Below are 12,742 nucleotides of genomic sequence, written 5' to 3'. Positions count from 1 at the left end.
TTCAACTTCTGTTGCTACATGCTTACTGGAGACTTGACACAAATGCATGGGAGTGTTTTCCCCTCTCGCTCATCCCAGATCAGCGCCTGGGGAAGTTCTCAGCAGGGTGCCAGTCCCAACTCGTGCGGACTTCTTCACGGCTGCGTTCCTCACACTCAGCTCTGCCTGGCACTGGGGCTGCCTCAGACAGTCAAAAGATGGTTCCTGTTCCCACAAGCGTGCTGGGACCCCGACCGAGAGGCACCGAGCAAGGATCCTAGCCAGCTTGCCTCAGAGTTACGCCAGCACAGCCCAGACCCCATTCCTCAGAGAAAAGTAGGATGCAAGTAGCAACATTGCCCCAAGGTACTGCTGAGAGACAGTCTTCCCTTTGAAGAGCCCGTGGAAAAATAAGAGTCCTCTTTCTTCAGTAACAGCTGCGCACACTGCATGGCAACGTGCAGTGAACTGAGGAGAAGGCAGAGTTACCGAAAGCAGAGTTATACGAGAGCTTTAGAGGGTCCTCAGGAATCAATTCTCCCACTGCTGCAGGCTGTGACTGCCTGGCAGGCTCCGCAGCCTCTTACAGGTGATGAGGAGGGAGCCAGTCATGTTCTGCTGGTGTTCAAAGGGGGCAGGAGTCAATGTGGAGCAAGCACGCTGGCCTCCCCCTCTCACACCTGCACACTCTGCTTTCATTTTGGGCCAGGATCTCACAGGTCAGCTCTTGGGGAAGAGGGGAGTTGAACAAGTGTCTCAACTCATAGTGATTTTTACTGTTAAAAGAAACGCCACTGAAATATAACGTGGCCATAGCCCTGGGTCTCAGTCAGAGTTAGACGAGATCCAGCCCAGAGAGGCTCCCACACAGAGTTTGGAGTCAACAGGTGTGCACTGCAGTCCCTGCCAGGCTTCTCCTCCCCTCCTGCTTCCTCCTAAGACTGAGTTTCCACTCCAGGCCAGGAGGAAACAAACACCTTACCATGCAGCTGAAACCCTGCTGCTTCTGCCCCTCCGCACCCGCCGTGGTCTGCCTTCAGCTGCTGAACTTATGGCGAGAGCACCGTGCTCACGGCTCCAGCCAGGCTTCAAAGCCGGCGGCTTACACTACAGCTACACAGAGAGGCACAAAGGCCAGAACTCTTATTAAAAACAGCGGGTTTGTCTGCTTGGTGAAATCTATAGAATTTAGCATTCCAGCCTGTGAACTCTGCACACTACAGCGTTCCCTTGGGGACTGGTGTCTGCCTGGATCAAAGCAGGCTTTGGCCGTAAAGGCTTGCGCCTAGCAAAAAACAGCACTCGCCTTCACACAGAAGAAATCTCTCTGCACAAAGAATTCATATTCATCACCATAGTCTGCTGCCAAAAGCAGCAAGAGCACCTTTCAAAGGCCCTGAATAGACAGAGGCTATTAAAAAACCAAAGGAATATCCAAGTGACTGTCTCTCCTACGCAAGCTTTAGTGAAAACAGCTGTGTGCTGAGCTACCCATTTCAGTTGGATTTCATTTTGTGAACCAACTATTCAAACGTCCACATGCAGACAGAATATATAATCATTGCAGTGTCACGTCCACCGTCAGCTTAAAAGACTGCGGTAGGATGTTTGCGATGAGTGCGGCAGGCATTGCAAAACAAACAAGGAAATGAGATTTTTCAAATAAATAAATATCCAGTACACCCCTTTGTGCATCAGCAACACAAACAACACGGACCTGAAAAAGGGCAAGGATTGCAGAGCTAGACTGACCTATTTTCATTGTGTTTTTTCTTTCTAATGAGAAAACAGAGCTTGGCAACATTACTGGGATACAGACGAGAACCTTTTCTGTCCAAAGAGGAAGATCTTGTTCATAAGAACATGCTGCAAAACTCAAACCTCTCATGTCATATTTATTATCAGCTCCTGATCTGCCTGGATTGCTCATGTCTTTAGAGCTGGCTGTTTCAAGTGCTTCCAGCTACAAGGCTGGTTTGACTTCTTCCCCTGAGGAAACAGCCGCTGCTGTCATGTTTTAACTACACAATCCTTCCTGCTAGTCAGCAGGATACCTACAGCTGGAGAAGTCCCGGGGGCCCTCCCAGGAACAGGCTAATAGCGTGCACATCAAGGCTTTTGCCAGGAAAGGAGAGGATGCATTCATAGAGCACACACAAAAAGAGAGGATGTCTCTGCAGCCTGCTCCAAAAAACATACCTGTCTCCTAAACCGACGACATCGAAGGGTACAAACACATGAACCAGTTACTGCAGAAGGCAGGCTAGGAACAGATTTCAACTAATCTCTAGGAGCCAGCCCTGCCAGCCCTGCAATGGAAATGCAATGCAGAGTACGCTCTCATTTGTTTGGGGGGACATTACACGTTTATGGGCAATCACTAACGAGTAGTCAACATACAGCTCACACAGCTGCATGCTTGCACCTCCTATACGCTAATGTAGAGAGTTTCACGCCACATAGATAGGGCCCATCCTGGTCACCCATCCCCTTTTGGCCCAGATGGCTGAACCCTTCCCTGCTGTATATGCCAACCGCCTCTCCCACAGGCATGGAGCTGCCTCTCCAACCAGCTAGTCTTAACCCCCAGTTAGCACCGCAGATTCTGACAGCAGGTTTCTCTTTGTTTGTAGGACATTTCTGAAGCTGACAGGTACTGCTGTGCCTCAGTGACACCGAGCAATACAAGGCTTGTCCTCACAGGTGAGCAGTCAAGCTCTTACGGTGGTTTCCCCAACCAGGGAATTCCCTGCTTTCTACCCAGCTGCCGGGGAACTGAGGCCAAAGGAAAGGACAAACTGACAAATCCTCTCTTCAGGCCAGCCAGATCACAGACCAACTCCCCAAGAGCACATCCACCACTAACCAAAGACAAGAGCGGATCCTCAGGGAAGACGCTGTGCCAAAGCTCACTGCAGGGACTGCCACAGGGAACAGAAGCACAGCACAGCAGTTTGCTGATTTCCAGAACCAAAGAAAATGGACACAACCAGAAAAACAATTAAAACTGAAAATGTTGGGGGTCTTCAGCTGTTCAGAGGCAGGTCACCGCTAATTCCATTAATTAAGGAGACTGTGGACATCAGCAGATCTGGTCTCTCTTACCCCTGGGGTAATGCACCAGCTGGTGCAAAACACTGGTATGTTTTGCTCTGAAGAATCTTTAGGCTCACCACAAAGTGACTGGGCAAAAGGCATTCAGAAGGTGAGAGAAGCAGTCCCCTCTAGATTTAAACTAATTCCCATTTCATCCAAGAGGCTTCTAGAGATATCTGCGCTAGCACCGGAAAGTGCTGGATACCTTCCCCTGGGCATGGGGCTGCAGAGGTGGAGACACCTCTACAATCACCAACAGCCACACCTTCACCTCCTTCAGACTTTACTGGTCAACTGTGGTCCCACAGTGGCGACGATACAGCTCCTGGTGAAACCCAGAGTTCAAGAGTCCAGGACAAGAGGCAGGCAGCAGTTAGGAGCTACATGTTCCCAAGATCTTGGCTAGGAAATGGTATAGCTGAGCACATCTCCCAGCACGATTACCTGAGAAAGTCTTGCTGAACACTCCTTTGAGACAAGTTAGGACAGGCAGCACATACTGATAAAGCCACCAGCTTTTAACTAGAGCCCAAACAACTCCAGAAGGGAGCTTTCTGGCTTGCAGAGAGAAAGGTTCCCCTTGGTCATGGAGACCAGCTAATCCTGAAGACAGAACCTTGACCCTTTTGGCTCTCAGATGAGCAGAGGCTCTACAACAAGCAATGCCTTGTTGCTCAAGGAGAGCCATCTTCCCTCCCCCCTCTCACCCCAAGTTGTATGAATATAACAACGTTCCTAGCAGGAGTTTCACATGAGCAGAGTGTTGATACTATCAGGATTGGTGGTTGTTTCAGCAGAGAAGCAAGAATAACTTGTTTAGCGCTTCTAAGGAGCCATGCTGCAGGCTGGGGACTAGGAGAAAATTTCTGCTTTTGACAAGGGTCCAGAAAGTTTCTCCCATTTTAGGATTTAGCATCAATTTAGGACAGTGGAAAAAAAAAAAAAAAAAAGTAGTTTATTTTAATGAGCATCTTCTTCCCAATCAAGTGCTGGACACAGCAACAGAAAAAGTTTTTAATTTATACATAGTGTAGCTTTTGCACAGGCTTGTTCTTTGAATGTAGCTGTTAGCACCAGAAGAAATTGAGAAAAAAGGAAGAAGCTACCAGCCCAGACAGGGGGAAGCTGCATTTGTATTAGTGCACTAAAAATGCACTCACTCCACTTAGTGCTCTAAGAATGCAGCCCAGATTTTTTTTTTTCCACTAGAATTTGAAAAGAATAAATCTAAGTAATTATAGCAGTGCCCTTTCAGAACTGCTTTGCAAAGCTGAAATCAGAGCTTCAAAAGGTTTTTACTAGCAGCCAGCAAATCCAGAGAAGCAGAGATGCCTACTTTGGGCAGCTGCACTAGCCCCAAGACGTGCTTCATGAGCCACTTCCACATGGAAAAATAGCCTGGGTTGAATTAAAGCAGCTTATAAAGTCTATATTTGTATCTCACTTCCCTCAGCCCTTATTACCTACACATCTGCATGAAATCAGGATCAGGCTTTCCAGAAGGTTCCCTGGCTTCTGGTGCAGCCCCCCACACCTACATAATATTTATTGTCCAAGAACTGCACAGCAGAGACAGATAGTTCATCACTTCTATGCTACAGGGAAATTAAAGTATGATTTATCAAATAAAAGGCCAGCAGTGGAAGCCAGAGCCGCATCAGAGTGCTTTATCTTTTGACACGAAGGTTTAGTGCACCGGGGACTGCTGCCACCCTAGCAGGGCAGCACAGTATCATCAGCTACATTTCGTTAGCAAGGTAATGACTGCTGACTACTGATCCTGGTTTCGTGCAGAGGCAGGCAGGGCTCATCAACAAAGGCTTCCTCTCCACCATCAGAACAGAGATCCATCTCTCAGTGAACCATGGACAGGGTGGATTAAAAAATTCATATTTAAAGAAAAACACTGTATTTTTCTTTGAAATTGACAGTTGTATTAACTTTCAGAAACTCTACCTAGGAATTGTTCAAATTAAATGTAAAGAGCAATTCGGTAGCTCATGTTTGCTGCATAAGCTTTGAAGAACAGAAAACGGCCTTGGTGGCAGTCACTGGCTTAGTGCATGGCACTAAATTTCAGTAAAACTTGTTCTTAAGTGAACTAGAAACTGTGTTCTCCTCCTCCAATCAACCAACAGAGTTCTGAGGGGAGAGCTACTAGTTACAGAAGACTGAAAACACTCTATCCAGAAACAGTCACGTTTGGTCAGTATAATACTTTCATTAAGCAATTATTATTCAAGGTACAACTTGACAAGACAGTCTCTTAAGAGTCTAACGGAGCAGTTTAACCAACAAAAATGCTACACTGCTGGTCTTGGGTGATGCAGTTGCACTTCCATCCCAACACAGCTTGGTTCAAGACAGGTTAAAAAAAAAAAGTATCTTTTCTCTTTAGAGTAACTTTTTTGCCATTTTGACATAACAAAATGCAAAATTAGGAGTCTGAAAAAATACATTTTAAACTATATGCATATTCTTTACAGATAAGGTCTTTGTAAAATGTATCACAAAGTTTGCTGTGAAGCTTACACTGAGTTGTAGATGCAGATGTTTCATTGTTACTGACCAGTGACAAATTCTCCTTCGATGTAAACCAACAAGTGAATAGCAAAACAAGATTAAAATCAATGATTTTAAACAAGACTTGCTGATTCAAGCCACAGCTGAAGTCTGGCAATGTAAATACATCCACCCTGGCCATAGAGGCCCTCAGTCCTCCCCATTAGCCCACAGATGGTTTCCTCCTCAGGTCAGCAAACAAGGAACACTGCAGGGCAGCACAAGGGACGCTGGCCACCTCTCCACGTTGTACCTGTATTAGGAAAAGAGGACTTCAATCTCCAAGGCTGCCATTCCAACACCTTCACTAGCACTAAATTCACAGGAAACCTAAGGACCTAAGAGACAGAACACGGAAACTTTATCAGGATTTCTAAGGCATCCTGCTGCATTCAGCTCTGCTCAGGAAAATCTGGATCTAAATAGAAAGTGTTTTCAGAGTTTCTCAAGAGATATTTTTCAAGCACTTAAAAGGAGCTAATTTATTACGTCCCCAAAATAAAGGCAGCCATAGGCTTCAACAGAAGAAGAAAAGGGGCCTAAACGAAAGTTCTGGTTCGGGATATCCTCCAGTTTGGAGGAATGCACATCTGGATGGGAGCATTAAGCTTGTCTCATTTCTAAAAATACACTATCCATCCATCATTACTGCGATGTTTATACTTTGCATAAAACACATAAGCCATTTTATGGTTTGCATACATACTTCTCTCTGCTGAAACCTCTGCAGATCCCTCCAATAAAATGTACATTTACCCCCAAATCCCGAGCACTACTGCAGAAGCCGTCAGCACTACGTGCACAGAGCCGCTGATCAGCCAAAAGCCTCTACTAGACGAAGCCAAGAGCTTCTGCAGCCTGATTCTTCCTTTAGCCATAGAACAAAAAGAATTCTTTGTCCCGCGGCCATCAGAAGCCTGCCATAACATATCAGCAGCTCATGTGTACCCAATTCACACCAGAGAGAGCATGTTTTATCACCTTAGCTCTTAATACACAAAAGAGATTTTTCATGGTCTTATGCCATACACTGTTGATTGGAATGGTTTAAATGTGCCATTTAGATAAAAAGGTTTTAAAGTCTGTAGGGATGCGCTACCAGAATACGAGAAAGACTCCACAGATGACGTTTTGACCATTTGTTCTACAGCTAGCCAAAGACTAATACATGTACCTGGCAGGAAACACAGACAGGGTTTCAGGCAGTAAATCCTCCTGATAACCATCTCCCAAGTGCCTGTGTTGAGGTGGTCATTTATCCCAACCAGGGCTTTAGGTGGGCCTCAATTCCACAGACTCGCTATGTAAATGTGAGATTGAACTTTACTTTGGTGGCCCAGATGCTCCTGTCACAGGGAACACAAAAATCCAGTGAGTTAGGTGATCTGGAAAAAACCAGGTAGTATTTGAAGGGAAGGGTGGTGGTGGTTTGGTTGTTTGGTTTTTTTTAATTTCATAGAACATATTGCTGACAAAGCATACAGCTGTGAGTTCCTCTCCTCTGTTGCGCACAGAATGGCTTCCCCACATCCAAAAAACAATCCAAAAAGGGAACAAGAGAGGATATTGGCTATGTGGGAGGGAAGTGAAAGTAATATTCAAAGCTATTAGAATATATAAAACAAAAAAAGAAGAGATTTCCCTCTCCACCACCTGTGGCAGCACTGCTCTCAGGGGTGATTAATGAGAGATGTTTGACAGGCTCATCACCTGAGAGCTCCTGTATCCCTCCACGCACCCACAAGCCCAGGACTTACACTGCCATACCACCGACAAACTCTTCTGTAGCCTGGCAGTAGATAGTGATGGCAACACGGGCATCTGCGTCAAACGTGAACTCCAGGCTGTACAGGACTTTCTGCTTCCCATTCTCCTCAGTAGGACTATCAACATCATCTTTATACCTGAAAGATAATGCCAGAGGATTAGAACATATATTTATGAGATCTCAAGATCACTCTGGAAATCAGGACAAGAGTGCTCCAGTCTAGGTGTTCTGGGCAGGCAAGGCACCATGGGCTGCCACCTGGGGCTTCCCAGGAGATTTCCATTCTTTCCTCTGAGGAAGATTCTCTCAAGATTTGATTGAAGTTATTAACATGAATTATGCAATGACAGTGTTGAGGGATCTCACCCAGCCTTACAGCGCCAGGACACAGAATGAGAGAAAGTGACACCTTGAATGTCAAACCCTCAGGAGAGGAAACATTCTCCCTCCTTTCAAAACTTCATATTAGGCTCAGTATTTGAGCTAAAGAAATCCTGCATGAGCCTAAGAAGTCTAACGCCTAATTCTTTTTATTCTGCAAATGAAATGGGTGCGTGACAGGCAAAAAACAAGGTTTCTGTAACACAAAGAACTCCTGAAACTCAACAAAAGGTACCTCCAGTATCACACAGAAGATGACATTCAGATCAGAAAGCATCCAAATATAGGAATTTCAAATAACCTTTAAATGTACAAGTCATCAACTAAACCTTTGATGCTGCTAATGACTGAAGCTTGCACACACCTACTGTATGCACAAAAATTAACACGTTCAACTGCATAACAGACATATGATAACCGATGCAAGAATGAGTTTAGAGGTTATTTCAATTAACATAAAGGTGAGTCATAATTTGGCTATGGGCTACTGTACAGCTGGATCCCACTGTGTGATCACCACTACCCAGTATTATTCCTTCTCCCTACTACTGGAAAAGGCAGGTAACAAATCTGGCGAAGAAGCTGGTGTGGAGCTAGCTCTAGGGCAGTGAGCTATGGCCATGGATGAGCAGTGAGTTATGATGTGCCAGAAGTGGCCACAGAGACCAGCAGATCCTGGAACAAGCAGTCAACACAAAGCACCACGAGACAATCTCCCCGTCTTGAAAAGCAAAGTGACAGACAGAATGCATGCGATTCACTGGCAGGGCAGAAGCAGATTCTCATAGGTAAATTCAAATCCCACTGTAATCCTACGACTGTCGGTACCACCATTAGTTCACGCACTGCGTAGGAGTGGTGAATGCAGCAGGCTGCCTTTGAGAGGGGTTCACTACTACTTCATTTGCCACCCAGCTCCAGCCTCACTTGTCTATCAGTATTACCTTAATTGCCAGGATGCCTGGGTCAAAGCCAAGCAGCTAAACTATTCAGGAAAAGCTTGGCACCACTTCTGACTTCACAGTATCAGTCAGCCTCTCCCTTCATTAAAGGGACTTGATGAATATCCTGCACTGTTGAAAATACTCAGAAACGGGCTAGGCATACTTCCATAATTCAGTCTAAAAATTGTCAAGGGAATCCTTTTTTACCGAGTTCACTGAGATGTAATAACTGCTGCCTAATTAAGAGGGTTCCAGCATTAATTTTACTTAACACCACATGAACAAGAATGAAATGTTCAGCTTCAGCAATTTAATACAGAAGGTGAAAAGCAAAACTTAAGAGCAGTATAATCAAATACCTAACACACATACTTGTACTGATGTAACCCTAGTAAATCTCTACAGCATACACTTGCATTCCTGTCTGAAGGACTTTGAAAGCTCCAAACAAGACTTTTGCCAGAGGTTCACCTAGGTCAGAACAGCAAATCAAGCCAAAATACACCCAACATGCTAGCATAAAAAAGACAAATCCCAAGAACTGAGTCTGAACATCTGCAGCAGCCTGGATACAATATACAGCAATAGCACAAGATGGCATTTTCACACAAGCTAGTTGCATTCAAAGAATAAAACCATGGCACTTGAAGGCTGCAAACAAGAAACACTCTAGCCAGCAGGGCAGATTTGCCTAGAAAACACAGGAGGAGCATGAACATTTTGTGCTGGACTGACCTAAGAACACACATAGCAACAATCCACTCACAAGCACGTGTGTCCAAGAAAGCGACAACACAAGCAAATTATTTCTTGCTGTGCTGCCCTCAGCTGATCTGAGGTTGGCAGTGAGGAATCCAGGCTACAATACACTTGCCACTTCTTCCAGAAGAAGTAGGGTGGGGGGTGGGGGACAACCAGCACCCCTTTCAGGCAAGCACCGATGAAGCTACTTCATAGATATGAAATCTATGCACAGACAGACAGTCTATGACGTATACACACTGCATAGATAGGTAGGTACTAAAACAGAGATGCCCTGCACACGCGCGAGTTACAGATTGACAACACAGATCTAGGCACCTGTAACAGCCCCAAGTAACAAGGTGGGAGCAGATCACACAAAAGCAACATGTCATTAGTAAAACCATTGCCTGTTCTGTCTTCTCAGTGAAGTCACAAAAAGCATACGGGTTCCAAGATTACCCTCCTGCTCTCAACTGCACCTCTGCACCTCCCTGCCAGCGCTCAGAATGTGCTTCCATCCTTTCAAGAAGAAAAGGGGTTAAATCTAGACTAGAGTAAATCTGTTGCCCTGGGAAACCACTGAGAGGCCATCACCAACTGCAGTGCCTGGAAAGAAGGTTTCTGGATGATGCATCTGCTGGGAAGTAGGAGAGTCAGAGCCCTGTCTGCCAGCAACAGCACCACTCAAGTAAAGGGCAAGGTATATGTGCCTAAATGGTGGCAGTCACAGCAAGGCTGTGTACACAGCTTCCCGTTTCAACACACCTGGTGCTGGAGGTTAAGAAAATCATCTGCCACATAGCAAAGAGGTCAGGTTAGAAAAGACTGCATAGGCAGCAATGCCAGCTGGTAGCTGGACCAAGGAACAAGCAAGGACTACTTTGGTGTGTACTTTGAGAGGCAGAGACACCATGTTCCACCTTAAGGTGTAGCAAAGGTGGGATGTAACTTCAGGGGAGTAACAAGACAAAGTCACGCGTTTTGCATTCCTTCTTTCTTTGCAATGGATGTGGCAGACAAGGAGGTGGTTCAGGAGTGGTTCAGGTGGTTCAAGAGCTCTTCTATCTCCACCTGCACTTGAAGTTTACAGTGTACATTTAGTCAAGCCCTACTGACAGTGTCAATGTGAGGTGGCCACAGATGCATGCACAAATTTAGACACCAGTGACTTTGGTAGGTGTGCCTTTCAGTCATGCACACAAGTTAATCACATAGCCTTCACAATCACATGTACAGAGCAGAAGCGACTGACCACCTTTGAGAACAAATAGCTGATCCAATGTTACGATGAAAAAGGCAAAGCAGGATGACCATGGGAGCTGAGGCCACCTGGTCTAACATCACTTCTGGATAAAACAATGGAAATGCTGGAACTTTTTGCTTGTCTGTTAAAGAATTAAAAAGATAAAAATATAATTAACAACAGCCATGACAGTTTTATGGAAAGAGGTTGAGTCAAACCCAATTTCATCCTTTGAGGGGATTAAAAAGTTCAACCAAAAACTTAGTACACATGCAGGATAAGTGCTAAGTATCGCTTGCCTTCATATTGTGAGATATGGATTACATCAGTATTAGAGCAGGCATTAAATGAAGAAAGAACTAGATGATGTCTCTATCAGCGTTGACTTTCATGAGGGGAGATCACTATCAAATGGAAGCTTTTCCTATTTGGGGGTTCTGCAGGGATCTGTACACAGTTAAATGCTGTCCAGGGCTGCAGAGCAGGCAATCTCAGCACCACCACCATCACCACCTCCACCACGGGACGAACAGCTCCAAGGATCAAGGTCAGTGTGCTGTGCTGGAGAGGGAAGAGAAGGGATTTCCCTTGTCTCACTCACAGTGACTCACCTATCTCCCCTCAATCTTTACCATCTGCCTGCCTCTCAGGCCCTTATCCAAAATGCTCTGTGGTCTTAGTGGAGTGAGTCCAGAGGAGGCCACAAAGCTGATCAGAGACTGGAGCACCTCTCCTATGAAAACAGGCTGAGAGAGGTGGGGTGGTTCAGCCTGGAGAAGAGAAGGCTCTGGGAAAACCTTACAGCAGCCTGCCAGGGCATAAACAGGCTGACAGGAAAGCTGGGGAGGGACTTTTTACAAGGGCCCGTAGGGATAGAACAAGGGGGAATGGCTTTAAATTGTAAAAGGGTAGATTTAGATGAGAGAGACAAAAAAAAAATCTTCAGTGTGAGAGTACTGAGGCGCTGGCACAGGCTGCCCAGAGCAGCTGTGGGTGCCCCATCCCTGGCAGTGCTCAAGGTCAGGCTGGATGGGGCTTGGAGCAACCTGGTCTAGTGGAAGGTGTCCCTGCCCATGGCAGAGGGGTTGAAACTACATGACCTTTAAGTCCCTTCCAACTCAAACCATTCTATGATTCTGTAATTCTATGAAAAACAAAAAACTTGTGAGGACTTTACCATCAGAATCTACTTTACACCTAGACACTTAGCTCAGTTTCATTTTATTTGGTGGAGGAGGTGGTAAATTAAAATTAACTAGTTTTGGAAAGAACATGCAAGCCTCAACCATCGGTTGCGAATAAGCCAGGCTGGAGAGGGTACAAACTGTCTTTACGTGCACAAAGGGAGAAAAGAAAAGCCTCTAGTCCAGAATCGTAGAAAAGTAAAAAACGGAATGTGCCCTTGGGGACTGGCAATCAAAATCTTATTTTGGGTCTACTCTAATTTTGTACTGATATAATATTGGCAGTGTTGTCATCAGCACTAACACAGCAGCAGCAGCACAAGAGCCTGAGAGCACATGAGAGCTCATGAGGCAGAGAAAGAATCAATAGTACCAAGAATTAAGACAGATGCAAACCTAGACACTATCTAGGTGCATGGACACTGTATTTCAAATAGTCCAGAGCTGCAAATGTGCTTGGGGGCACAGGACGTGCAACCACAGAAAGGAGAATGATAGAACTGTATGTACTAAACCTCACCAACATCTCCATTCACAGGAAGGCCTCTCCCAGTGGAAAAGCCGCTCCCCGTTTGGCTTCTGATACGTGTTACAATGTTTGTGTGGATGTCTGCAAGGAGGAAAAAAGACCCTTTCCACAGCAAGTGTGGGAGGAAAACAAGACTTTCCCCTAGAGAAATACTTCACTCTTTAGCTGAAAAAGCCAGACAGCATTCAGAGCCCTTTACCAATGGTTACTTTTTCAGTTCTTCCCTCTTTTCCTGTTCAATCAGTTTTGAAACCACATGTATTGCTCATTTAAAAATACAACAAAACAAAAAAAACCCCCAACCTTCAGTTT

At 45.4% G+C, this 12,742-nt stretch overlaps 1 protein-coding gene across 3 annotated transcripts in view; it reads right to left on the bottom strand.

Annotated features, from left to right (window-relative positions):
- The window catches only part of MGRN1 (mahogunin ring finger 1), a 55,328-nt gene that overhangs the window by 30,550 nt on the left and 12,036 nt on the right, over window positions 1-12,742 (bottom strand). For all 3 annotated transcript variants that reach the window (XM_037385102.1, XM_037385103.1, XM_037385104.1), the window contains exon 4: window positions 7,395-7,541. In XM_037385102.1, the coding sequence (XP_037240999.1) occupies window positions 7,395-7,541 (147 nt within the window). The remainder of the gene's footprint in view (window positions 1-7,394; window positions 7,542-12,742) is intronic.

This window comes from Falco rusticolus, chromosome 4 (genome assembly GCF_015220075.1).
Source record: "Falco rusticolus isolate bFalRus1 chromosome 4, bFalRus1.pri, whole genome shotgun sequence".
Lineage (NCBI taxonomy): Eukaryota > Metazoa > Chordata > Aves > Falconiformes > Falconidae > Falco > Falco rusticolus.
The sequence above is the reverse complement of the archived record's forward strand: the minus strand, read 5'-3'. Positions and strand labels throughout refer to the sequence as shown.